This window comes from Python bivittatus, unplaced genomic scaffold (assembly GCF_059951505.1).
Source record: "Python bivittatus isolate LINGU-HERP-01145 unplaced genomic scaffold, Pbiv_v1 ctg000790_np1212, whole genome shotgun sequence".
NCBI classification, from domain to species: Eukaryota; Metazoa; Chordata; class Lepidosauria; order Squamata; family Pythonidae; genus Python; species Python bivittatus.
The window spans coordinates 8621040-8645770 of NW_028277110.1; the positions used below are offsets into that span (position 1 = coordinate 8621040).

Below are 24731 nucleotides of genomic sequence, written 5' to 3' on the forward strand. Positions count from 1 at the left end.
CCTCCAGGGCGGGCAAAAGCGTGGCGAGGATGGAGCAGGGTCTTTGATTGGCGCTCGTGCCCTGACCGCAGCAACCCCCGGGGGTGCTGATGCTGCCAGAAGAGCTGAGCCCCGCTTCGTGTACAGAGAGAGGCTCTTTCTCTCCCGTGAAGTGGCACAGAGCAAATCGATCTGCCTTCAGAGTCCTCGGAGGCCACAGAAGTCACCGTCAGTGAGTGAACCAATGAAGAGCTCGGGGATGTGGGCCAGGACCAAAGAGGTGCGGGGGGGAGGGGAGGTACCACATCCTGCAGTTGGGCATAAAGGAGAATGGATCCGGGCAAGGGGCAAGAGGTCTGCTCAGCTACCTCCTCCTGAAACAGGGCCAAAAGCTGAGCTCCCTTGCACAGGATGCCTGGAAGCAACCAAGAGGGCTGCTGGATCCCAGGAATGCGTCTCCTGCACTCCGCGGTTCTGGACCACTGAGGGAGAACGGAGTCTGGAACTCACGGAGGCCACCGTAACGAAGCACCGTCCGATGCCCTCGCCCACCTGCACCCCCGGTGTGGGAGAGGGAGGCTCCTGAATGCGTGAGCAGGACAGCCGTCCGACTCTTTCCCCAGGGGAGCAGGACACCCCTTCCTGTTAGCGTTCGGAACTGGGTTCTCTCCTCAACTGACCACCGCAAACTTTGCAGGTTTTCTTTTTAAACAAAACAAAACAAAACAAAACAAAACAAAACTTTTTTTGTTTCATAAATTAGCAAAAAGGACCAAAACCGAAGCAGTCCACTTTCCTCACAGTGGACACAGAGGATCAGAAGGTGACCGTCCAGAGGGACGAGGGTGTGAGCCCCGAGGTGGGGTGGGGGAGGAAGGCCTGCAGAAGAGCTTGTGCTGGAAAACCGCAGGAGGCAGTTCAGAAGTCCAATCTTTCACAATGTTTTAAAAAGTTACAAAAAATACTTTAGAATTATAATATGTATAAAAGGTAGGGCCAGACAGCTTCCTTTCTCAGCAAGGCCCAAAGCTGGCACGCCCCTCCCTTTCAAATGCCAGCCTCAGTGTGGCTGCCCTCTCCCAATGCCCCGAAGAAAAAGTACGTACGACAACCCAACAAGCAGCTGGAAAATCTACCCCCACCAAACTGAAGCGGCGGCCATCTTGGGGTTTCCTCAGTGGGTTCAAGAGCGAGAAAGGCACAGAGCCCAAATGAGGGCCATAAAACAGGCTGGGAGAGAGGGGGGCAAGAGGACGGCTCCCCTCCTGCTCAAATCCGGGGTCTAAAAAGCTCCAAACTACAAGGCTAAATGCTAATTAAGAGAGGGGCGTGCACGAGAGGGCACCCCACTGCCAGGCATGCAGATCGCTCCTCCCTCGCGCCCCTAGTGCTTTGCGGTGGGGGCTGCCAAGGTTTGTCCTCAAACCTTGTAGTAAATGTTAGCTGGGCTCTGTGGGGGCATCTCCTGGACAATGTAGACAGGGTGCCCGTAGTCTCCGCTCACTTTCTCATAATGAGGGCAATAGTTGTTCTCTGTAGTCCGCAAGGGGATGATGATGTCGCTCGGTTCGGAGCCTGCGTTGCCGCTGCCCTTGGGGCTGGCCAGGGTGCTGAGCGAGAGGGCTGCCGCCCGCTGCTGCGTGTGCTTCCGGTGCCGTTTTCGGATCTTGATGAGGAGGACGATGAGGAAGATGATGATGAGGATGAAAATGACACAGCCAGCCCCAATCGCAGCAAACACGGCCACCTTGGAGCTGAAGAATCCATCAGCTGGTCTTTGGGTATCCTGGCCATCTTGGTTAACAGGGTCTGGCATGTGTGGAAGGAAAACAGAAATTAAGAAAGGTTGATGATGGGACCAGACAGCCTTCAGGTATACCTCTCTGTACTTCCAAACTGCCCTTCGTGAGGACGGGTAATCAAAGCTCTGTGCCAAAGCCACACTTAATAATAATAATTTTAAAAAAAAACTATGTTAGGACAAGTAGAGTATGATCTTTTTAAGATCAAAGAAGCGCCTTTGTGGGAAAGGGGATGCTGCTGTTCCTTCTCCCTAAGGATGATGCAATGCTCCTTCCTTAAGGAGGCTAAGCAAAAAGAGCCTTTGCGGCATGGGCACAAGTGCTGAGGACTGGAAAGGCAAATGCCAGCAGCTTGAACTGAGCTTGGAAGTAACTAAGCAGCCAATGAAATGTCCCAGAATGGTGTCCTGGGATTCCATCTGACTGGAATATGAAGGAAGCAACCTTTCTTAAAAGCTTTGGAATTGTTTATAAGGAGAGTGTATGTACTGTCTGTTGCAGTAATCCAGCCAGGACATTATCTGATCGTGGGTCCCCACAGCAAGACACCCCTATCCAGAAAGGAACAAACAAGGGAGGGGTCAACTAGCTTTGGAGGACAAAGTTGGATCATGGACATCAAGGACAATGGCCCAGAGTTGCTGGGTGGCATATAAATTGAACAAATAATAATCACCACCACCACCACCATCAAACTATCTTGGACGAGCTGCATGCCCATTTCCCAGCTATGAAAAGCAATAATCTGTCTGTCAAGATTCAGTTCAATTTATTGGACCTTATTCACACCATTACCAAAGCCAAGCAGAGGTTCCAACCTGCACAGCCTCACCTTGCTCGGGAGAGGGAGAGATTTTCTCCAGATCCACTCATGAGCTCACACTGCAGCTTCATATATATGTTAGAGAACATAGATGAACATAGAAGATGAAATTTTATGGGGCCCCACAACATGGGCTCTATGAATTTGAGCAGAATACCATTCCCATTGCATAGAACTAATTCTTCTGGTAGAAATGAACTGCCACACTGTGCTACCATCAACCCAATAAAGCTGCTAAGAGCTCAAGAAGAATCAGGAGTGTGCACACTTCTTTCTCTTGCAACAGAGTGACCAGGCTTTTTTTGATGCCAGAATGCAGACTGAAATAGATCCAGATGGCCCAGCCTTTCCAAGAATCCTAAAACTGGCATGTCATTATCTTCTCCAAACCCCAAGACCAGCTTCACCACAGCTGGTGGACTTCTAGATGAGCGTCATGATCACTTCCAGTATTCCCCAGACAGGTTGGTCAATCTCCATGCTGCTAGGGGATTATGGAAGTTATACTATAGCTCACCTGGAAGGCACCAGTTTGGATTATGAAATCCTATGAAAGCAAATCCCCAGATACTTCTAGAAGAAAGCCACTTACTTTTCATCAACAGATGAAAAGTGGCTTCCCAGGGCTGTGTCTACATACTTTCATACACATTTCATCTGATTTTTCTGCCAGAAGGGTCAGGAAACTGCCTTTGAAGAACTGCATTCACAAGAGGTTTCTCAAAAGTCTTTGACCAAGCCCTCCCAACAAGAGGGGAGGGGAGGGGAGGGGAGGGGAAGAGAATCAGTAAGGGCAAAGGGAGAACAAGCACAGTTGGCAAAGATCTGCAAATATGTCTATTTAAGGAGAAACGTTATGAACGTCACTGTGCACAAAACTGTGGCTTAATATATCTTGCCAGCACTGGTTCTCCTTAAATAGATTTGTATTAAGCTTTGGTAGGTAAAAGAAATCTAAGGATAACAAGTGAACTTCAAGTATGTTAAGAAACATACATTTATTCTTTCAGATTAGTTTCATTGTGACCACAGAATTCTGGAGCTGGAAGGGGCATGTAGGCTACTTCCCATCCCTTAATCCACACAAGGAACCATCTTGTCCCCATTACACTGACCCATCCCACCTGGTCCGGCAAGAAGGGTATGTTACAGACCCCATTGCCCAAAGAATTCCAACGGGGGATCCAGGAGGAGAGCCTTTTCTGCCATGGCTCCCGCCTTCTGCAACATCTTGCACCCTGGGTTCAGATTGGCCCCCACTCTGTTGGCCTTCTGAAAGGGCGTCAAAACCTGGCTCTGCCAACTTGCAGGAGGACCTAACGGGGGTTCATAGCACTGGGGGTGGTTGGTAGCTTGAGGATGCTCTCTCCACCTTTTTAGTTTTAACTTCTTTAGTTTTAATTTTAATCTTTTGTAGTTTTAACTTGTATAATTTTGCTAAGACTTTATAGTTTTTATTTGTAACACTGCCTAGAGTCACTTATCCAGTGAGACGGGCAGCATATATGAATTTGAAAAACAAACAACAGCAACAACAAAACATGAAAGCATCCTCAACAACTAGTTTTTTCCAACATTCAATTAGAATCTGCCGTTCTGTCAACTGAAACCATTATTCTGAAACCTTCTGTATGACAGCTTTTTGGGGTATTTGAAGAGTGCTAAGTACTCTCTTCCTCAAAGACAGAAATGTCCAGCTTCAAAGAATTTAGCTACCTGGTCTTTTGATAATCCTCTTATGTCTTCCTCCCCACTAGGAAGGGGAAAACTGTCAGCAGAAGCCAGGAATTTCCTAGAAGGACCAGGCTCGCTGAGTTGCCTCCTGCAAAGATGCTGCAGTCCTGTACTTAAAGAATCCCAGAGTTGCTACTTCCTGCCCCTTTAAAAGGTTTGTGGCTTGGAAATAGATTTTTGAGCAGCGATTTGAACACAGAGTGCAGGTTCTCCCACTTTCTTGCTTCTGTTTCTTTTCAACAGATTCTCCTTCACCTGCTGTTATGGGACTCATCCCACCAAGTCTCCAAATCTTTAAATCACGGAAGCCTTCCTGTTTTAAGAGGTCAAGTTATTAAGTTATTTCTTGTTTATTCCCCACATTTTAAACACTACTGAATAAATAACGAAACCATGAACTTTATGTCATGATGTTCTTTCTGAGTTTTCATAAAGTGGTTTAATAGACTCCATTTTGGGTTTTTTTGTTTTTTTGTTTTGGTGCCTTCGAGTCAGTTTTGACTCCTGGCGACTGCCCGGACCAGTCCCTGCAGTTTTCTTGGCAGCATTTTGGGAAGTGGTTTGCCCTTGCCTCCTTCCTTGCTGAGAGAGGGGGACTGCCCCGAAGTCACCCCTCCTGTCAAACTTGCTATATTTTAGCATATCACATTTTTATCAGTCCTTCTGAGGTGTAACCTGTCACAATGTCAGCGGTCCATCACCCAAATAACTCAGGCCACAGTTGCAAGAACCTAACCTCTCCCATCAGCACCATTTTTATTGCCATTCATTCCCTTGTAGCTATTCTTTTCCCCCCTCCGCATACGGTAAGAATCAATGGGAACCACAACCTGATCTCCCAAGAACTTATATTTCTTTCCTAGTTCTTCAAACTCTGTGATAAGATAGTTGCAGCTTTTTATTGCAGTATAGTTTGTCCCACATGTATTAGCAGGTAGAGGTAATTGTTGGTGAACATGGAAAATTTTGGAAATTGCACGGTCACATCCCTAATCTTTGCTCCTAATCCACTGGGTGTGGTAAGTACATTATTTATTTTGTTTCCTCATAACAGTGAGTCACCAACTATCACCGCTCTTCTCTAGTCTCCTTGCAGGGTTCAGTTGCACCCCACCTTCCCTTCAGGGATCCACCATCCTGCCTGCTGCAGCGCGGTGGCCCTTTTCCTTCTTCTACGAGCTCGGAGTCTGTTTATTCTGTGTGTGCCTAAAAACCTGATAAAACTCCATCCTCTCTCATCACCTACCTTTTAAAATGACCCATTTCTCTAATGTCTTTTGGGAAGATAACAAAGATGGAGCTCTTAAGACAGCATTGGGGGACTAACTTTGTCATTATTGTTATTTTACTGTTAGGGCTGTTGGTTTGTTAATATTCAATCATTTACTGTAACTATGTTTGGATTTTATTAATTATTTTAATTAGATTATCCACAACAATTTACTGTTGATGTTTTCACTACTTGTAGTAAACCACTATTATCTTTGGTAGATTCAGTGAGTGAGTGAGTGAGTGAGTGAGTGAGTGAGTGAGTGAGTGAGTGAATAAATAAATAAATAAATAAATAAATAAAGGCAGAGCCACAGTCATCTCCAGAAAAAGGGGGGGGGGGTAGGGGAAGGAAACTCCAGAGAAGTTTGCCACTGACCCCTGCTGCCAGATCTCGAGGAGGAACTTGTACATGGCCCCTCTGCTGGATTTTATCAGGTGGGTAGACTTGGAATAGGTAGTCTTCATAGGCACCCCGCTCCCAAGCCCACAGGGCTTCAGCAGTGATCAACAACACACCACTATCTGCAAACTAAGTGTATTTGCATTCACATTCCTCAACTACATGGCTCCGTTGTCAGCATAATGACTCATTACACATGTATTCATAAATACATTAAATAAGGGGACTTCACACATCTTTATCCTGCTCCCTTGCTCAGTGTTAAATCAGTTGCTAAGCATTCCATTTACTTACATCACATTCAGCAATCAGCCTTCAACTCCATATTCACACACATATTCCATAATGTAAGCCTATTCACCATTCCAACCCCGTGATTCTACACTATATGACTACCATTCACTTCTTCTAAAACCACTCACATACCTGCCTACCCCCAAATCTGCACATTCTGTACATCTCCTGCCAACAATGTCACAACGAACTTCCCAAATTTGTCATCTCCTTCCTTGTCATTGCCTTTACCCTTTCAATCAGAATTTTGCCAAATAATTTTCTAGGCTCACTTAAAAACATGAAGCCCCCTGAAATGTCCATATTCACTCTTGCTAACTTTCCTTTTGTATAGGGGAACAATAATTGTTCCAATCATCAGACCCAGATGCTGCCCTAAGGCACATTAAACAACTCGAACTGCTATTCCATATACAAACCACATCCATTTTCTAACCCTTCTTTATTTACACCTTCTACATCCACAGCCTTGCAGCTTTCCATACTTTCGCAGCATTTATTCCTTTTTTTTCTTAGACACTAACATTTCCAGAATTCATTTAAAAATCACTATTTGACGAATCTTACAATTTCTATGCAAATATCTGAAATGCTCCATGCAACAGTCACTCACTTCTACTTCTTTCCAAATTATTTCATCACTTTTATTTCTATTCCATTCATTCTGCTGAGGGATTCTTGTTTAGTCCTCTTCACACATTCCCAAAGCTTTTTTTAAAAATTCACATTAAAAAAAAAAACCACTCCTTTACACACCTACGCACTTTCTCACACTGGTATTTTTTCCATCAGAATGCCATTGCATCATCCAGTTCTCATAGGAACTATTTGCTGTTTGGGGAACTAAAACTTGCTGTGTCTTCCTTGAAGTTGTCACTATGGATTCTCTTCCAACTGCTACTGAAGCTGAAATCTTCCTAAAGAAAACTTTCAACCTTTTTGGCCTGGTTTTGAGTGGATCTTATGTATTCCATCTTTTGTATAAGTCCAGTCACACAAAGCTGATGAAACTGATTGTAACCATATAATGCTATAAAATACCAAAGTATGGTGCATTGCTTAATGCAATTATCATGGTAACAAGCTCAATCAAAGATTTTAGTCCAGGCATGCTTATGCTATTCTATGCAAGCCAAGATCTCTAATCTAGAGACTATCTTGGAAGCCAACAAAATATTGCCCACAGCTCATCAACCAGGAGCTGCTTGTAGGGTGGTAACACACTCAAGTACATGTACAAAAAAGATAAACAGTATTATTAAAAACATGTTTTCATTCAATATTCCTTTAAAAAAAAAGTCATACATATTCCTCATTAAAGTCACAAAAATTATAGAAACAGAAAGTTGAAAGGGTCATTTGTGGTCATTTATTCCAACCCCGCTCAGAGCATCTTTGACAGATGACCATTCAGCCTCCTTTTGAAGATTTCCAACAATGCAGAACTGACCACTTCCTGTGGCAACCTGTTCCACTGGGTGACAACTCATACAGAGTCAGGAAGCTTCTCCTGAGATATAGCCTGAGCCTCCTACTTTGCAGTTTTCACCCCTTGATTCTGGTCCTGCCCCCTGCGGCAACCGAGAATAAGTCTTCTCCCTCTTCAGATATTCGAAGACTGCTGTCATCTCCCTTCAGATATCTCTTCTATAGGCTAAACATACCCAGACCTTTTAACCGTTCCTCACAGAGTTTGGTTCTTGGCAGCCACAGAAATTATAAAATACCAATAGTAAAGTTAACATTAAGTTAAATTAAATCACACCTCCCACCCCTAACAACGTCACAATTCACTCTAAAGCCATGGAATAACTCGGCTTTAACTAGCTTCCAGAAAGCTACTATTGAGGAAGCCTTTGAGCTTTTCCCAGTTAGGAAGCTTGCAGAAAATGCAGTGGAAGTTAACTGAACCATCAGCAGCTGGAGGCCAAGTGTAACATAAAACATTCCCATTCATTACAAACAACCCAATATATAAAAAACACAGTGCCATATTATGAATCACTCTTGAATGCAGATGCTTCTACAACGCCAGGCTCCTGGTGGTCCCCATGAAAAACATTACCTGGCCTCCCTGGGTCCTCCACAACAGGTGGGATTCTGTTACGGGGGCTCTGCGTAGAAATTTTCACTGTCTTGTCTGAATCCTTGCTGGGCCGGCTTGTTGTCAGCTGCTCTGGCATCACGGCATTGGGATCTAAGAACAAAGAGGTAAGAGTTGGGGTGAAAAACTGAGGTCTGTAGCAGGGGGAGGATGCTTGAGGGCTCAGGTGGGGGTACTGGTCTGCATTAGGGCATTATCATCTCAGCAACAGCCAGCAAGTGTAGTTCATACATTTTCCTGTAACTGCTACAAAGTTCCATACAACCTGTCCTCTTAAGGCTCCCCTCCCCTCCCCTCCCCACTACACACAGGCCTCTGTCTTGCAGGACCAGGCACAGCACTGTGTTCACTGGCCCAAAGCTGCGTTTAGACAAAAGAAATAGCTTCAGTCTAAAGTGAGTGCCAAGTTGGAAGCCCTGCTTTCTGTTTAACTATGAAGCTGCTCACAGATATCTCCAATTCTGTAATTAAATCGAAAAACATGCAACTCTTTATGTCACACACAGGTCCATTTCAGTGGTTCTTTTGACATCTAGGCTTTCCAGCAAAACAGGGAAGGGTGGAGATAATTGGCAGATTATATAGGAAGCTCCTGAGATTGCTGAAGACCTTGTCTGCAGCCACCAGAGGAAGGTGTTTTACTCCCCTCTTCCTGTCAAGAACCCAACAAACCGCTGCATTCAAAGCTAGAATTAAGTTTTCATAATGGTTGTTTAATCAGCCCTCGGCTTACTTCCATTTGTTCAGGGACTGTCCAAAGTTATGGTGGCACTGAAAAAATGGACTTATGACCGGTCTTCAAAGTCCTGGCTGCTGCAGCACCCCCGCAGTCACATGATTGCGATGCTGCCGCTCAGGTGCCCAGCTCGTGATTATGATGTTGCAGCGAGCCGCGTGCATGGGCTCGCCATTTGCGACCTTCCCTGCCAGCTTCCCACAAGCAAAGTCAATGGCGAGCTGGCAGGGAAGATCACAAGTCACTCCAGTAAGTCACTCTCATTGCCTTTTCTCCCCAGGAACCCCGCTATGGAATATGCGATTATACAGGATCTCATACCGGAATCTCTAAGTCTGTTCATAAGTTCAGACACTACGGAGATGAATACAAATCTAAATGCACAGCACATGATGAACAAGTGAAGCAGGCAAAAGTGATGAAAGGTTCTGAACCTGTTTGGTAGTGTCAGGGGTAGATCTTGGGGAAAAGGGATATGAAAGAAAAGGAAAGAAGTGAAAGAAACTACAGAAATGAAAACAACTGCAGGAAGCAGAATGAACTGATATTCACTACCACTAGGATGGAAAGTGGCCTTAATGAAAAAGGATGTCCAAGTTACCCAGACCAAAGAGGGAAAAGAATTTTGTGAGATTGTGCCCCAGAAATGTACTGCAGCAGAGAAAGGTGAAAAGGGAGGCTCAATGAAATGATGAAGTGAAAAATACTGTGGATGAGAGGATGGTGTAAGAAGGGAGCACGTAACCTGTGTATAGTTGGAAAGAATACAGTCAAAGAGAGCAAGGAACGTTTAAGATTAAAAACATGACAGAAAATGCAGAGCAATTTTGAAGGAAATACAGCAGAGTTTATAATCATCTGTAAACTGAGCTCATGAGTAAATATGTCTTAATCTTGAAACACAAGGGTAGTACGCAACCAAGCCATCTCTGGCAATGCAGGGAGATCCTTTGAGGGCTGTTGTGGCCAAAACCTAGCTCACCTAAAGCAACTAAATCACTTTGAAGATACTACATAATTGTATTAGCATGCAATCAATAAACAATATATGCCAGCCTCCCAGCAAAGCTGTGGTACTTTGCTGAGCAGCCCTGAGCAAAAGCAGAACCAGAATTTATATTCCTTTGGACTACTACGTTGCAAAGACAAGACAAAGGAAAAAGGCAGACACAGTGGAAATTGCAGCAAATGAGCCAACTTCCAGAAAAAAAGATCCACAGCCAGACTCCTGATCCAGTAGTAAAATCCATCAAAACTGTATGCCAAGGCTGCTTTGCCAAGAGAACAGCTGGCTTGTGTGGCAAAGGCTGGCCTGATGGCGGGCATGACAAGATAGGTTTCCACATTTGTTCTGATACAAAAATCCAGGCATGACACCAGCTGCCTGGAGAACAACCCCTAGAGCCAAATCAGGAGGACACTGGAACAACAAAGGGAAGAGCATCATCAGGATGACGAAGGAGGGGCTGAGAGGCAAACACTTGTTTGAGTGCCTTGAACAGGGCCTCTGAGTGAGCTTTTTAGTACAACTGGCAAGGTTAGGGACAAAACCATGGACCTCTTTTCATACTCCTTGGAGGATGCCAGGACAGGATAAATTCTATTTTAACAGGACCCCCATTTGGATGCTGTCCGAAGAGATGTAATAGTTCAAGTAATCCAACAACTGGTGCTGGTGCTTAAGGACAATCTTCACATGTACGTAACTGGGTCTTCAGAATAAATCAGAAAGTTATCTAGCCAAACAACTGTGAAGGAGTTCAAAATGCCACAGAATCTCCTTCATAAATCTCATAATGATCAAAGGGGCATTAGCCAAACCAGAAGACATCACAATAGACAAGAGCAGTTCAATATTTGTATTCGACCTTCATACCAGTTAGATTATCAGCCCTCCTACAGATCTAGTTTAGTAAAAATGCCTGGCTTCTATGGCCATCCCAGACGTTAAGCGAACAGCTGGAGAAGGAAAGCGATTGCTAACTCTTCAAAAGTCTGAAATCATGAACCCCTCTTGGAGAACCAACCTTCTTATTTGAAAAAAGTGCTGGGGTTAAGGCTGAATGTGCAGAGTGCCTATAAACTCTTTCAATAAATTGTCATCAATAAATTCCTTTAAATAAACTAACTCATGTGCAGGCATCGGCCACTGGCATTGACCAATGATTTGAACACCTGAAACCAAGGTTACAGCATGGTGACAAGAACAAGGAGGGGACAAATTACATGCCTCCTCCTCTCCAAAAACATCAGCCATGTTAGAATACTTTGCAGGTAAAATAGGAGAAAATTTCTGTTGATCAGTGGAAAGAGGAACATGGAGGCCTAAACTCTGCAAACGATCCCTTGGATGTGGATTAAAAATCTGAAGCTGATCCATCCCCAGCACAACGGGAACATGCAAGGAAGTCAAACAGAATTGTAACATTTCTTAATGGTTGGTGGTAGAGAGCAGTGTGTTTAGTAATCAGGTAATAAAGCTCAAAAATTTATGTCTGAACCTATCTGAGAACAGAGAATGACAAGCAAAATAAAATGTCCGTCTGAGCTCCACTTAATTGTCAGAGGACCCCGTTTCTGGGCTCTTGAAAGGGAGGCCTCATTCTTTTATTGAGACAGCAAGTTTGGAACAATCAAGATTCTTGCTTGAAAAATGACAAGAATTACACTTCCCCTTAAACTCAGAGTGAGGAAGTTTATCAGGACAGGCAAGTACAGAATGTGCACACACTCCGCAGTATAAACAGAGACCAAGTGTACTTCTGTATGGGTTTTCTTTGAACGGACAAGGGTTATACTTGCACCAAATTCTTTAAAAAAGCAAAAAATCCATGGGATAGGGGGGAGGATATGGAAAGGGAATAAAGTTTCCTCTTTTCCATCTCCACTCTTAGCTGTTCTAGCCTTCCGTCTTATTTATTTATTAATTAAACTTGTCCCCCGCACATCTCCCCTCAATGCGGGGGGAGATTATTATGAAGGTTATTATGTAGATTATCGTGTAGGTCTGGAACAGCTCCTCTAAGACGTCTGGTATGCCCTGTCAAACTAGCTTATCTTGCAATTCCTCAGATAGACCTCCCTTAAATAGGCCAATTAAAGTAGTTAATTCCAGCCCACATCTCTAGACTAAATTTTAAAGTCAGCTAACTACACCTGCATTCTGTTTTTATCTCAGCACAATCAGCAAATTTAACAATTAGCATTTCCCTTCTGGCAGGGTCATCAAAGACAGATCGCGGTTTAAGCATAAAACTGGCATAATAATCCAGGACAGGGTCACTATTATTTATAATTGAAATTGTGCATTTGGCAACTCTATCTGAAAAAAAGCCTATGTATAAATTCCACCTAAGAATGATCTGTGGGAAACCCACTTGGTCTCATATACATCACATCACACTGAATTAAGCTTTAAACTTCTCTGAAATCCTGTCAAATTTGTCAGACAAGCATCCAAGAGATTGAAGTAGCATAGCTTTAGGAAACAGGACATTTGGAAGCACAGGAGCAAGTGGTGACTGAAGCTGTCCTAGGGATCGCTTGAATTAAATGGTTAATCCGGACCCCTACCTAGTCCTGGTGCAGGTCACTTGATTCTTATACTGGAGCAAAGAGTTGGCAAGTGTTCTAGTCAGTTACCATGGTCTGACCATAGAAAATCAAATCAAAATTAATTTCCAAGTAGAGGAAGCAAGGGCTAATTGGAATTAATGTCAGACATCTCAGATAGCTACCTGGACTGGAAGCGGTTAATCTGAAGAATAACTCTCTTAAATTAGATTGACAGGTAGTCCTCACTTAACAACTGTAATTAGGACTGGCAACTCTATCACTTGTGACATGATCATTAAGTGAAACATCATGTGGCTGTGCCTGACTTATGTCAGTTCTGCTGCCATTAAGCAAATCACCTATGGTCATCAAGTGCAACATCATGTGACCATGACTTGAGACTTACTGCTGGCTTCCCCACTGACTTTGCCTGTTGGAAGCTGGCTATGAAGGTCACAAATGGCGATCATGTGACCACAGGACACTACAACCATCATAAATGCATGCCGGTTGCCGAGCACCCGAATCACAATCACATGACTGCAGAGACGTTGTGACCGTAACTTCAAGGACCAGTCGTAAACCCACTTTTTCAGTGCCGTTGTAAGTTCAAACAGTCACTAAAAAGGGCAGTCAACAATCGAGAACTACCTGTAGCAACAAAGGAATTCTGGCAAGTATTCTGTTTTCAAATGAGATAACTATATATAAGGAGATTATGGCAAGAAGGCACTAACCTTTTTGGGGGGGGGGGTTCTTTCACATGCACGTGAAAGGTTTGTCATTTCTGAGGAGGTCCAGCCTATACCTGGAGTTTGTTTACAAAATGGTTACAGTTAATCCTCACTTACCAACCACTCATTCAGCAACTGTTTGAAGTTACAACAGGGCTGAATGAATGGTACCTAGGCCCAGTCCTTGAAGTTATGGCCGTTGCAGTGCCCCTGTAGTCACGTGATCAAAATTCAGGTGCCTGGCAACCTGCCTGCATTTACAACCACAGGGTGTGCTTCAATTCCCCCCATCCACCTATCTCCCCCCATCTCTGCCCTTTTGGCCACCCTGTGCTCCGCCACCCCTACCACCCCCACTACTCCGCTCTGCACCCCTGCCACCTTGTGCTCAGCTACCCCCAGCTGATCTTCAGCGTCTTCTTCCTCCTGCTGCTGACAAGGAGCACCCGCCACATGAGGCCTCAGGAAGATCGCGCACGGTCAGCAGCTGCCTCACAAAGGACCAGGCCAGGCATGCCTCACCAGCAGCAGAAGGAAAAAGATAGCAAAAGTCAGCTGGGGGTGGCAGGGCGGGGGTGGCAAAGCGCAAGGCAGCAGGAACAGCAGGAGCAGCAGAGAGCAGGGAGAGCAGCATGGCATGAATTTATTGACAATTTATGTCAGATTGTTTTTGGCAGAAACACAAATATGTCACAAGTATTGCAAGTCATAACTGCAAAATTTTGTCTGTTGATCTTCAGTTTGTTTTTTTAAGATGCCACTGGTAGAAAACTTAATATTTCTTCTTAAGGTGTTAGATTAGCCAAGCACAAACTCAATTTAGAGAGAAAAAAAATTAGGGGCTCCCTCTTACACTCCCTTATCAATATATTAACAAAGTCCTGTTACCTCCCCCTGATCACACATTCATTGACAGGTTGGTTTGGGTTCTCTTTAGTTCTGTTACTTCTTCAAGGCGAGGATTTCTGGACTTCTGCTAAACTAAGGGCATTGCTTTTGTTTTCTCTGGAGGCTTTAGAATGTAGATACAGGGAGGGTTCACTGGCTGAGCCCAAAGCAGTACTGTATGTATTATTTGTATTATTATTATTTTGTTGTTGTATTTATTCCTGTACAGGGTATCCAGGGAAGGGTAGCATCTCTGGTGGAGGGGCCTGCCATGCCCTTTCTAGGGCTGCTCGTTCACCTTTGATCCACACCTGGCACTCAGCTCTCACCTGTGGCTCCAAGCAGCCGTAACACGTGCAGCGGCCACACCCCAGTAAACCGTCTCGGCAGACAGGCCAAACCAGGTAAGGGTAGCTGACAGGTCTTCAATTCTTGATGAGATAGGGGATTTGTTTATCCTAGTGTGTGAAGTCTGGCCCTGGCAAATTGAGCGGAGGAGACTAATCAATGGTCCAATGGTCAAGAAGACAAGTCCAGTAGGCACAGTGGGGCACTAAGAGCACGACAAGACACTTACACGTCCTGGTCATCCACTGCAGTAGGAGAGGTCTCCAGCCATAATGGTTCTCCATGCCACTGAATTAAGGTCTCTTATGCCGAGAGAGTGGGACTGCCCAACAGCTCTTCCACTTAAAACTCCATCACGCACATGTTTCTGTTGTGTAATTCATCTTCATCTACAACTCATCTGCAAATCATCAATAATTTGTTGAGCCGTGTGGCAATGGGGGACTAGTGAAGCAACAGATAGAGATGACCATTGGCAGTTGTAGTCATAAACCTCCATGTGGGTGGCCCTTGGACCAGTGGTTGTTCATCTCAGTACCCGGGGCAGCAGAGATGTTCAGTAGCATCCAGGGTGACTGGACAGCCCTTCCAGGATAGCACTGCCCACTCTCGCATGAGGGAGGGGGTTAGAAAAGGTACCCTAAACACTGACTGCCTCACAACATCTTGCTAGATAACCGTGGCTGGCAGATCATCTCCTTAGCAGTTGACCACCAAGAAAAACCAATCAAGGAAAACTCATTTTCAGAGCCTGGAACGTCTGCACCTTGCTGGAGAGAGACAAGGAACATCCTTCCTCTTGAGCTTAGATTAGCGCCACCCCTTCTGCTATTCCGAAAGGCCCTCAAGACCTGGTGATGTGATCAGGCCTGGGCTCCCAGGGAACCAAAGACCTGCTTAGATGGCTCCACTGCTGAGGGGGCCATTTTTATTCTCCCTTCCCTTATGGTTTGTAGTTTTGGTTTTTATGGTATTTATTAATGTGGTTTCTTATATTTCTTCTGTTGTTTTTATGTCTTTTTATTTGATTCTGGTATGCTGCTCAGAGTCACTTTGGTGAGATGGGCAGCTATATAAATTTGCTTAATAAATAAATAATAAATTTTAAAAAGTGTCAAGGCCTGAAAGACAAACAGCACTGATAGCAGCCAAACTTCGCCATTATAGCATTGACATCGCTGCACTCAGTGAGACCAGGCTGGCAGAAGAAAGTTCATTACAGGAAGCAGCGAGTGGATATATGTTCTTTTGGAAAGGGAAACCGCAGACTGACAACAGAAGTCACGGAGTAGGTTTTGCAATCAAAACTGCTCTGCTGTGATGGAATGCTGTGATGAAGGCCATGCTCAGAGACATAAGCGTGTTCTTAGCCCCCAACAGGAGCTTGGGAAGTTCAAGAAGATGAGGCTGGCACCTCCCTAAGGAATTCACAGTGTTGGGAACTTGGGTTCAGTCTGGTGAGATTCTGTCTTGAGCTAATAAACGCAACAGAACTGCATTTGCATTGTCTCGTGGAGTTCTTTGGGCTGAACCTGACATCTGCTGAAGAATATCTCTACTCTACCCACTGGGATAAATGAACACATTATGAAGTTCCGCTTTCCTCTTAGCAAGTCCTGGTACGTCACCACTGTCAGCGCCTATGCACCAACCCTCATGAGTCCAGATGAAGACAAGGAAGGTTTCTACGAGGACTTGGATCAGACTATTTGGACAACCCCCACCAGCAACAAACTCATCATTTTGGGCAACTTTAACACTAGGTTGGGGACAGACAGCAATAATTGGGACAGAGTCCTTGGGAGACAAGGGGTGGGAAAACTAGATGACAATGGCCTGCTGCTTCTGAGCAAATGTCCGGAGCACAACCTATGCATCACTAACATGATGTTCAGACTTGCAGACAAGTACAAAACTACCCGGATGCATCCTAGGTCCAAACACTGGCACCTACATGACTATGTCACACTATGTCAGCACGACCTTAAAGACTTCACCATCACCTGAGCCATGCGAGGTGCCGGCTGCTGGATAGATCACAGGCTGGTCCAGTCGGTCCTCAACCTGCACACAGCCCCATTACATCACAAGCAACCAAGGCCTGTCAGAAAGTCACTCAACATTGGCAGAGTGCAAAAACTGTACTTGGACTGAAAACCTGGGCGCATCAAGACTGGTTTGATGAAAACCATGAGACCATTTCAGCAGCCCTCTGGGCCAAGAACAAGGCCTATGCAGACTGGCAGAACGATCCATCATCTGTCTCAAAGAAAGACAAGTTTAAGCACCGAAGTACAGATAGAACTGCGAGAAATGCAGGATGAGTGGTGGCAGAGAAAGGCTGAACAGGTAGAATGCTATGCAGATATGCACAGCACCAGAGAGTTCTTCAGCGCCATAAAGTCAGTTTATAATCCTTCTAACTCAGGATGCTCCCCCTGCTTTCATCTGATGGATCAAGCCTGATCAAAGACCAGGAAGGACTGAACAACCTCTGGGCTGAACACTTTTCCAACCTACTCAAAAGGCTGTCTACAGTTGATCATGATGCCTTACAGCAGATTCCTCAGCTGCCATTCTTGGATGCCCTAGTCCTGCCTCCCTCTACTGATGAGATCAAGAAAGCAATCCCACAGATGAATTCAAATAAAGCAACAGGACAGGATAGCATTCCTGCTGAGATTTACAAAGCACTAGACCCAAACGCCTTACAGGTGTTCCAAGACACCTTGGAAGACATTTGGTCCAGAGAAGAGATGCCTGATGACTTCTGCGATGCCCTCACTGTGGGTCTCTACAAAAATATGGGAAGCAAATCAGACTGCAGAAACTACAGGGATATCTCACTGCTATCCATTGCAGGCAAGATTTTTGCCCACATTCTCCTGAGCAACTTGTCACTGTTTCGGAAAGGAACCTCCCAGAGGCACAGTGTGGCTTCGGCCAGAACAGAGTACAGCAGATGTATTTGGCATGAGGCAAATCCAGAAGAAGTGCATCAAGCAGAATAAGCCTCTTTACTCTGTCTTCATTGACCTGACAAAAGCATTTGACACTGTAAACAGGGAGACACTCTGGATCCTCTTGAGATGTTATGGATGCCCGAGGAAATTTGTGAAGTTGATTCAGCTACTCCATGACGGAATGACGTTCTTTACTACAGTGATACATCAGCTGCATTTGCCATTTCCAATGGGGTAAAACAGGGTTGTGTGCTAACTCCAGTCCTGCTCAATCTGTTCTTCACTTGCATGTTGACACACACTGTCCAGGATCTGAAAGAGGGACTGTACATCAGTTACCGATTGGACAGCACTCTTTGACCTTTGCCGCTTGAACGCATGGATGAAGCGCCTCCCTACAGTCATCCAAGAAACCCTATTTGCTGATGACTGTGTGCTCCTGGTGCACAAAGACAGTGATCTACAGTTGATGCTGAACAAATTCTCAGATGTTGCTATGCTCTTCAGCCTATCAGCCTGAACAAGACTGAAGTACTTTACCAGCCCGTGCCAAATACCAACCTTGCAGAACCAAAAATCACTGTTGATGACACCCAGCTGACAAATATAAACAGCTTCAAATACTTGGGAAGCATCATCTTGAGCGATGGATCTTTGGACAAACTGACTCCAGGATCAGCAAGGCAACCAGGCACTGGGGTGGCTGCGTATTAAAATTCTCAATCAACACAACATCTGTATCTCCACAAAGCTGAAAGTCTAGAGAACTGTGGTTATCCCTTCTCTCCTATATGGATGTGAGTCCTGGATTCTGAACCAAAGGCACATCAAACAACTGGAGAAATTTCACGTGTGCTCTCCACTCCATCCTCAGCATTTGTTGACAAAACCGTGACTCCAACCTGGAGATCCTGATTCATGTGGAGCCCACCAACATTGAGTCCCTGATTATCAGACCCCAGATACAGTGGGTGGGAAACATAATCAGAATGGATGACCACTGTATGCCTCACCAGTTGCTGTACAGCACACTGGGGTCTGGGAAGAGACCTCGAGGTCGACCATGCAAGCGCTACAAAGACATTGTGAAAGAAACCCTACACCTCTATGACATCCAGCCAAGGAAACTAGAAACTGCAGCTGCTGACAGAATCCACTGGCGAGGCCTGTGCTATGACGCCTCCACCAGCTTTGAAGACAGGCGCCACCAAAAACTGATGGAAAATCATGAGCCACATCACAGAATATAGTTATTGTAACAATGGACTTCCACGGCCCCCCTTTTGCTAGACTCTGTGCCTCCAAACTGGGAGTGCAGCGCCACCTCCGTGTCCACAGATGAACTGCACAACAGCGTGTCTTCTTCAAACCTGAAGGACTACCATATATTTATTCCTGTAAGATGCAGGAAAGAGAGTCAGTCTGGTGCAGTGGTTAAGGCATCAAGCAAGAAACCAGGAGACCATGAGTTCTAGTCCTGGGTTAGGCGCAAAGCCCTCTCTCTGAGCCTTAGGAAGGAGGAGGCAATGGAAAACCCCTTCTGAAATCTTGCCAAGAAAACTGCAGGGACTTGTCCAGGCACTTGCCAAGATTGACTTGAAGACACACACACAAAAAAACCCCTCAGGAAGCAGCTATTTTTGGCAGATTAAGTTGCCAATGTATCATGCAAAAAAAAATCTTATTTGAATTTTAACCACGTGCTACAGTATGCTGACTGCCACAACCCACAGAGAAATTAGCCCTGAAGAGGATGGTATTTATTATTTTTTTGAAAACATAACCCATAGCATACCAATGGAAGTGTACTTAGTACCTATGTGTCTTTTTGACCTTCAGGCTGCTGGGGAGGAGCTAGCTGAAAAGGATGTTGCTGAGAGATTACTTCTTCTTGTACTGGTTTTATATTCAAGCTCTAAAGAGAAGACTGTTCTGAGAATGCTGGCTTCGTGTCAGTGAGAGTTGCCTACTTCTATTGCTACACAACGGTTTTATTTCTACCATATGTCATCTCTAGCCACTTCTATAGCTGGAGAGCAGGTAGCATTCAGCTCTATGGATTATTTTTGCTCTGAGCTGAAAAACAAGGCAGCCACTTCTTCTCCTGAATTCTCATTATTTCCTAAGGGCAGAACTTGGAAATATTTTGAATTATGTTCCAGTGGAACACTGAAGTTGTTTTCAGCTGTGTTCCACTAACCTGGATTGGTCCAACAGAATATTTTGGTTGGACCATTTAACAAAACCTTTTCTGCACATCCCTCTGCCTGCACATCCCTCTGCACAAGCTCCTCAGAGTAAGGCATGATTTGAGCAGCATAGAAGGCTAATAAAATACATACAGAAATATACTGGCTCAGAAGTAGACAATATTCGACAGGCTGTAATTCTATTTCCTGACCAAGAAGAACACCACAAGAGTTTTAAAGGTTTGGATGGGAACAATTCAGCTCCCAGAGACCTGCTCTAATTCCCACTCTTAGAACTTTGGCAAAAATGCCAAAATGGGGCTAAAAATGGTCCCCAAGCTGATTTCAAGCTAGTGGGGGGGGGGGGATTAAGGAAGTTTAATTCTGAAACACATACACACCACACTGCCAAAAACAAGCAAGCAGTGCATTTCTGTTCCCCTCTTTCTACAAACTAGACTGGTGATACAGACAAAAGACACAGCCATTTCAGAAATAACAAGTAAATTGTTGTTCTCCTCAAAAGCAGGCAGAAGAACCAGCTGACCTGCCAAACAGAACCCACACAACATCAGATCTGCTGGTGAGTGCAAATTTTCCCCATCATCTCAATTCTCCATTTCAGATCAGAGGTCCCAACTATCCAAAGAGCTTTTGGCTGGCCTTTACAAATCTGTCCCAACTGCCTTCAGCCTAGACCTAGCTTCTGCCATTTAGTCCAGATTTTACTGCCAGAATTAGAGATGACTTATTCCTTTCTAGCATCAAGAGCATGAACAAACTAGAAATTGTACAGAGGCTGGTGTTTATACAATGTCCCCAGGCATAGGTGCTCCTCTTTACATCTCTGGGCATCTTGTATGGAAACAGGAAGAGCAGAGATGCACATGTCCCTAACCACACACATTTGTAGCATATTTCTGAACTGACTAACGCCTGTCTTCAGATTCCTTGAACGCCTTACCTCTCAATAGCCAACAACATTCTATAAGAACAGACACAAGGTTCTCCCATGTTCCAAATGGTTGGGCAGTGTATATGCAAAACAAGTATGCCCCATGATCAGCAGCCAAGTAGCACACAGCTATGCAAAGCCAGAGGCTTCATCAGATCCAGGAAAAAATGGGGCCTTGTTGGTGGTCCCCAGTTTTCTATCTTTTCATCTGGCTCTGGGCCAAAAAGATCAAAATGAAAAGAAAGACAACTGGCAACCAGCTAATGCTAGTAAGTGCACCAAAGTCCCTCATCCCAGGTGTGACTGCTGCTATTCAACCCTGGAAAGAAACCCTGGGAAGAAACTATGGGCCTCACTGGCTGCCATCTTATCTTCAAAATGACTGCTGGACGAATGCTGCATAGCTCCTCACTCTTCTCTTCTTGGCACTGATTATCCAGCGTGTCCTAATCCTTTTCTTCCCTCCAATCACCCATTCTTCCTCCGAACTGTCTCTCCCAGAAATCCTGTAGGGCTCTCCTTAGCAGCTGGTACATCCAAAAGCTCGTATGCTCCCATTTACCCTCTACACTCCCCAGCTGAGGAAATGCAGCTTTACCCTGAAAGAGCACATCTAAAAGCATCTGCTAGGTTTCCTTTGTAGCCTGGAAGCCCCCTGCAAATGCTGCAGGGATGGTGGCATCAACTTTTCAGAACAAAACCAAGTCTGCACTCTGTAGTTCTCAGAGTGGGCCAGAAAAATCTCAACCTTTTAACCAATGTTTAAAAGTCCACAAAGAAGTGTCCAAAAACCTCAAGAAAATGTGTCAGTTTTCAGTACCTTTTACTTAGCTGGACCTACCACAATTATGAGTTTGAAATATGTCATAATTGCAGATCTCTTGAGAAGTTAAGAAGGCTGCATTTCATGTTATTTAGCCATAATGTATATAACTAATACAACTGGGGTTGTTTTTGGCAAATCTCATTAACCAAAGCGACATTCTTATGCTGCTTTTGACTGTGTTGACTTTCTTGCCTCTTCCCTGAGTTCTGCTTCCTGGTGCATTTCCTTGCAAGACTCTCTCTTTCTGTCCACATCACTTCTGTAGGACGTGCAAAAGGACCTCCTGGACAGGCGCATGGAAAAGATGTTCTTCAGAGGGGCTTCTCTGGCAGCAACTTTTATGCAGAGTGGTACTAGACTATAGCACTGGAAGGAAGGTCTTCTTGTTCTGAGGCTTTTAAATGGGTTTAACTCCTCCCCCCCTTCATTTAATGATGCATTGTGTTTTATTAAGCTTCCCCTGTATTGTTAATGATGTTTAATTTGCCATAAACTGGCCACATAAATCTTGAAAATGAAATCAAAGCTACTTCTGAGGCTCCAAAGTTGGAACCCATTTTTGAGGAACAGATTTTTCCACGGGGATCCTGGCTTCCTCCTGCTCTTGCTGAAGGCTTCCTGGCTGGAACATCAGGCGGAGCCACGGCCTCTCTCTCAGCTCACATCCCTTGGCACTGAAGGGATTCTCAAGATTCCCCTGTCCTTGGGATTTGCTTTATTACCCCTTTATGTCTTTTTGGTGCTTTTTATTATGCATTATCTTTTACAATTGTTGCAGGCTACCTTCTGAGTTTTTATTTGGCTTCCTGAATCAAGGCAATTTAAATCCTTAAGTGAAAAGTTTTTCTGATTTTACCCCATCCAAAGAGAGGGGCATGCCAGTACCTATTGTCCATCAGGTGCTCCTCTATTCTGGGGACAAGGAATGTAGCCACTTGGCCGAAACAAAGACAAGAGGGTAACGGTGAGCCTCTGTTCATTGGGAAGGAGGGCTTGGGGGAAGGATGGCGAGGGGTGGCACTCTAGGACAAAAATGTCTGGAACGCAAAGGCTTTTCACAGACAGCTTGAGCTGAACCTCTCCAGGCCCCTGGGCGTTCTGGAAAGGACCAAAGTAATGCAAGGCTTCCAAAGGCCATTTCCTACCATTAACACAAAGCTCAAGTCAAAATCATTCCACAGGTCTCTCCATCTTCTCCCCATGGATCTCAGACAACCTGCCCTGGCCCTGGAAGGAATCTGGAGCACCTTCACCAACTCACCCTGTCCCACTTTCATGATGATCTTCATGGAGCGTGTTTGGCAGACCCCGCCTTCTCTGTTCTCCAAGCCTTCCAGAGACCCATTGGACGTGGCTACAAGGAGAGAAGAAAAAAGCAACAGGACTGTTGAAAGAGATGGCAACTGCAAAATACTGACTCTCTAACAGCAGCATGCTAGGTGCAAGGGAACAGGTGGACATTACGTGGCTTGCCCAGAGGGTTTTCCCCCTGCCCAGGGCTGCTGCCACTTCATCCAGGAAGGGCTGCCCCAGATTTCTTTTCTCTTGTCCAAAGTGGTTAAACATGGCCTTTCCTTGTTTAAAATTCTGCCCAAAGTGGTCAAAGGGAGGCTCTTTTTTCTATGCGGGGGAAAAAAAAAGAAGAGGGAGAGTTAGCTCTGTCTGTAGTTACCTCCCAGCTCTGCTGGGCTGTCAGTTCTGCAGGGTTCAAGGCAGGCCTATTGGACCAGTTCAGGAAGCCACTGTCCAAACCAGCTGTTAGTGCCCGAAGCCACAACTTCCCTGGAACTCAGATGCCACAGACTGGGAGAAGGGGGAGCTCTCCCATTACGAAGACTCTGCTTGTCCTGCAGTCATTGTGCAGGAAGAAAAGCCACACACTCCTGCCCAATGGGAGCCTTCAGCCCTCCCCACTGCCCCCCAAGGGATGAGGACAGTCCCTGGGAGGGAATGCTGAAAAGAGCATGTCCTTTTGTCTCCCCGGGTTAACAAGCTCTCTGTTAAAGCAGGCCGCAAGGGCTGTGGGGAAAGCTCTCTGCAGCGGCACTGGCTGCCTTCCCGCCCCCTTTCTTCCCGTTGTGCAGAGTCTGTGGGGCAGAGAGGCTGGCCTTTGTCAGATGCGGCCTCCTCTGTTCCCCTCAGAACCAACCTAATTAGCAGCGCAGCTCAGGCAGAAGGAGAATGGTCTGAAGGGCTGCAGAGGGAGGCCTTGGGGAAGAAGGGACGGACCCCAGTTCAGCAGCCATGGCTCCGGGGCCCGATGGAGGGGGAGAAACATCTCCCACCCCCACCCCGCACACCAACAAAGCAAAAGAAGCACCACACAACCCTTGAAGGAGATGTTTTGCTCACTCATAATGAGCCTCCCAAAGGCGTGTCTCTGTGTGTGGTTGGATGCCTGGGAGTTGCACTTTTGCTTCAGCTCCCTTAATTTAAAGTCAGACACAACTATTTAAAATAAAAACCTCAGAGGAAGGATGCTGAAATAGATGAAGCCATTTGGATATGAAAAGGAAAGCTCATGCGGGCATGGATGACACATGGGTCGTGGGCAACTCCTCGCCTGCCCCAGAAGAAAATGAATTTGATTTAAGGAGGCACTGCCAGATGCAATGTGGGTGCTTCAGATCACTGTTTCCTCTTTGAATCTGGATCGCCACACAGCCTGTCTTTTACAACATGACACCCATGAGCATTTACATACAGTATCTCTGGATGACATCCACTGAACCCCAAAATTAAACAAAAAACTTTTTAAAAGACAAAATGGCGAACATTGCACAAGATTTTAACATTCTCCCCTGAGAGTTTTGCAGCCTCATCCAAGAACCATGCAATTTTGTAATATCTGGTTTAAAAAAAAAAAAGAATGGCTCTAGCTCATCACAGAAGATCACACCTGGTACATAAAAAATTGCTGACCCTGCCATATGCAGTTTAAGAACCACACCACAGGATGCCTTGCCTTCTGTTTCAGTAACCATGGAGCAAAAATATTTGGCACATAAGGAAAGAATAATGACAGTGCTTTGAAGGCACCAGAAGGGAGATGCAAGGGCTCACTTTTTCCTTGCTCCAGGCTTATTTGAGTACCGATCTTGCATAAGCATCTAATTTTAAGCAGCACAA

At 45.2% G+C, this 24731-nt stretch overlaps 1 protein-coding gene across 1 annotated transcript in view; it reads right to left on the reverse strand.

Moving 5' to 3' along the window:
- Nucleotides 1-692: 692 nt before the first annotated feature.
- The window catches only part of EFNB1 (ephrin B1), a 107292-nt gene continuing 83253 nt past the window's right edge, over nucleotides 693-24731 (reverse strand). Inside the window, exons 3-5 of the mRNA XM_088129283.1 lie at nucleotides 22864-22956; nucleotides 8370-8501; nucleotides 693-1788 (exon numbers count right to left, since the gene is read on the reverse strand). Coding sequence (XP_087985409.1) covers nucleotides 1400-1788; nucleotides 8370-8501; nucleotides 22864-22956 — 614 coding nt within the window. The 3' untranslated portion in view covers nucleotides 693-1399. The remainder of the gene's footprint in view (nucleotides 1789-8369; nucleotides 8502-22863; nucleotides 22957-24731) is intronic.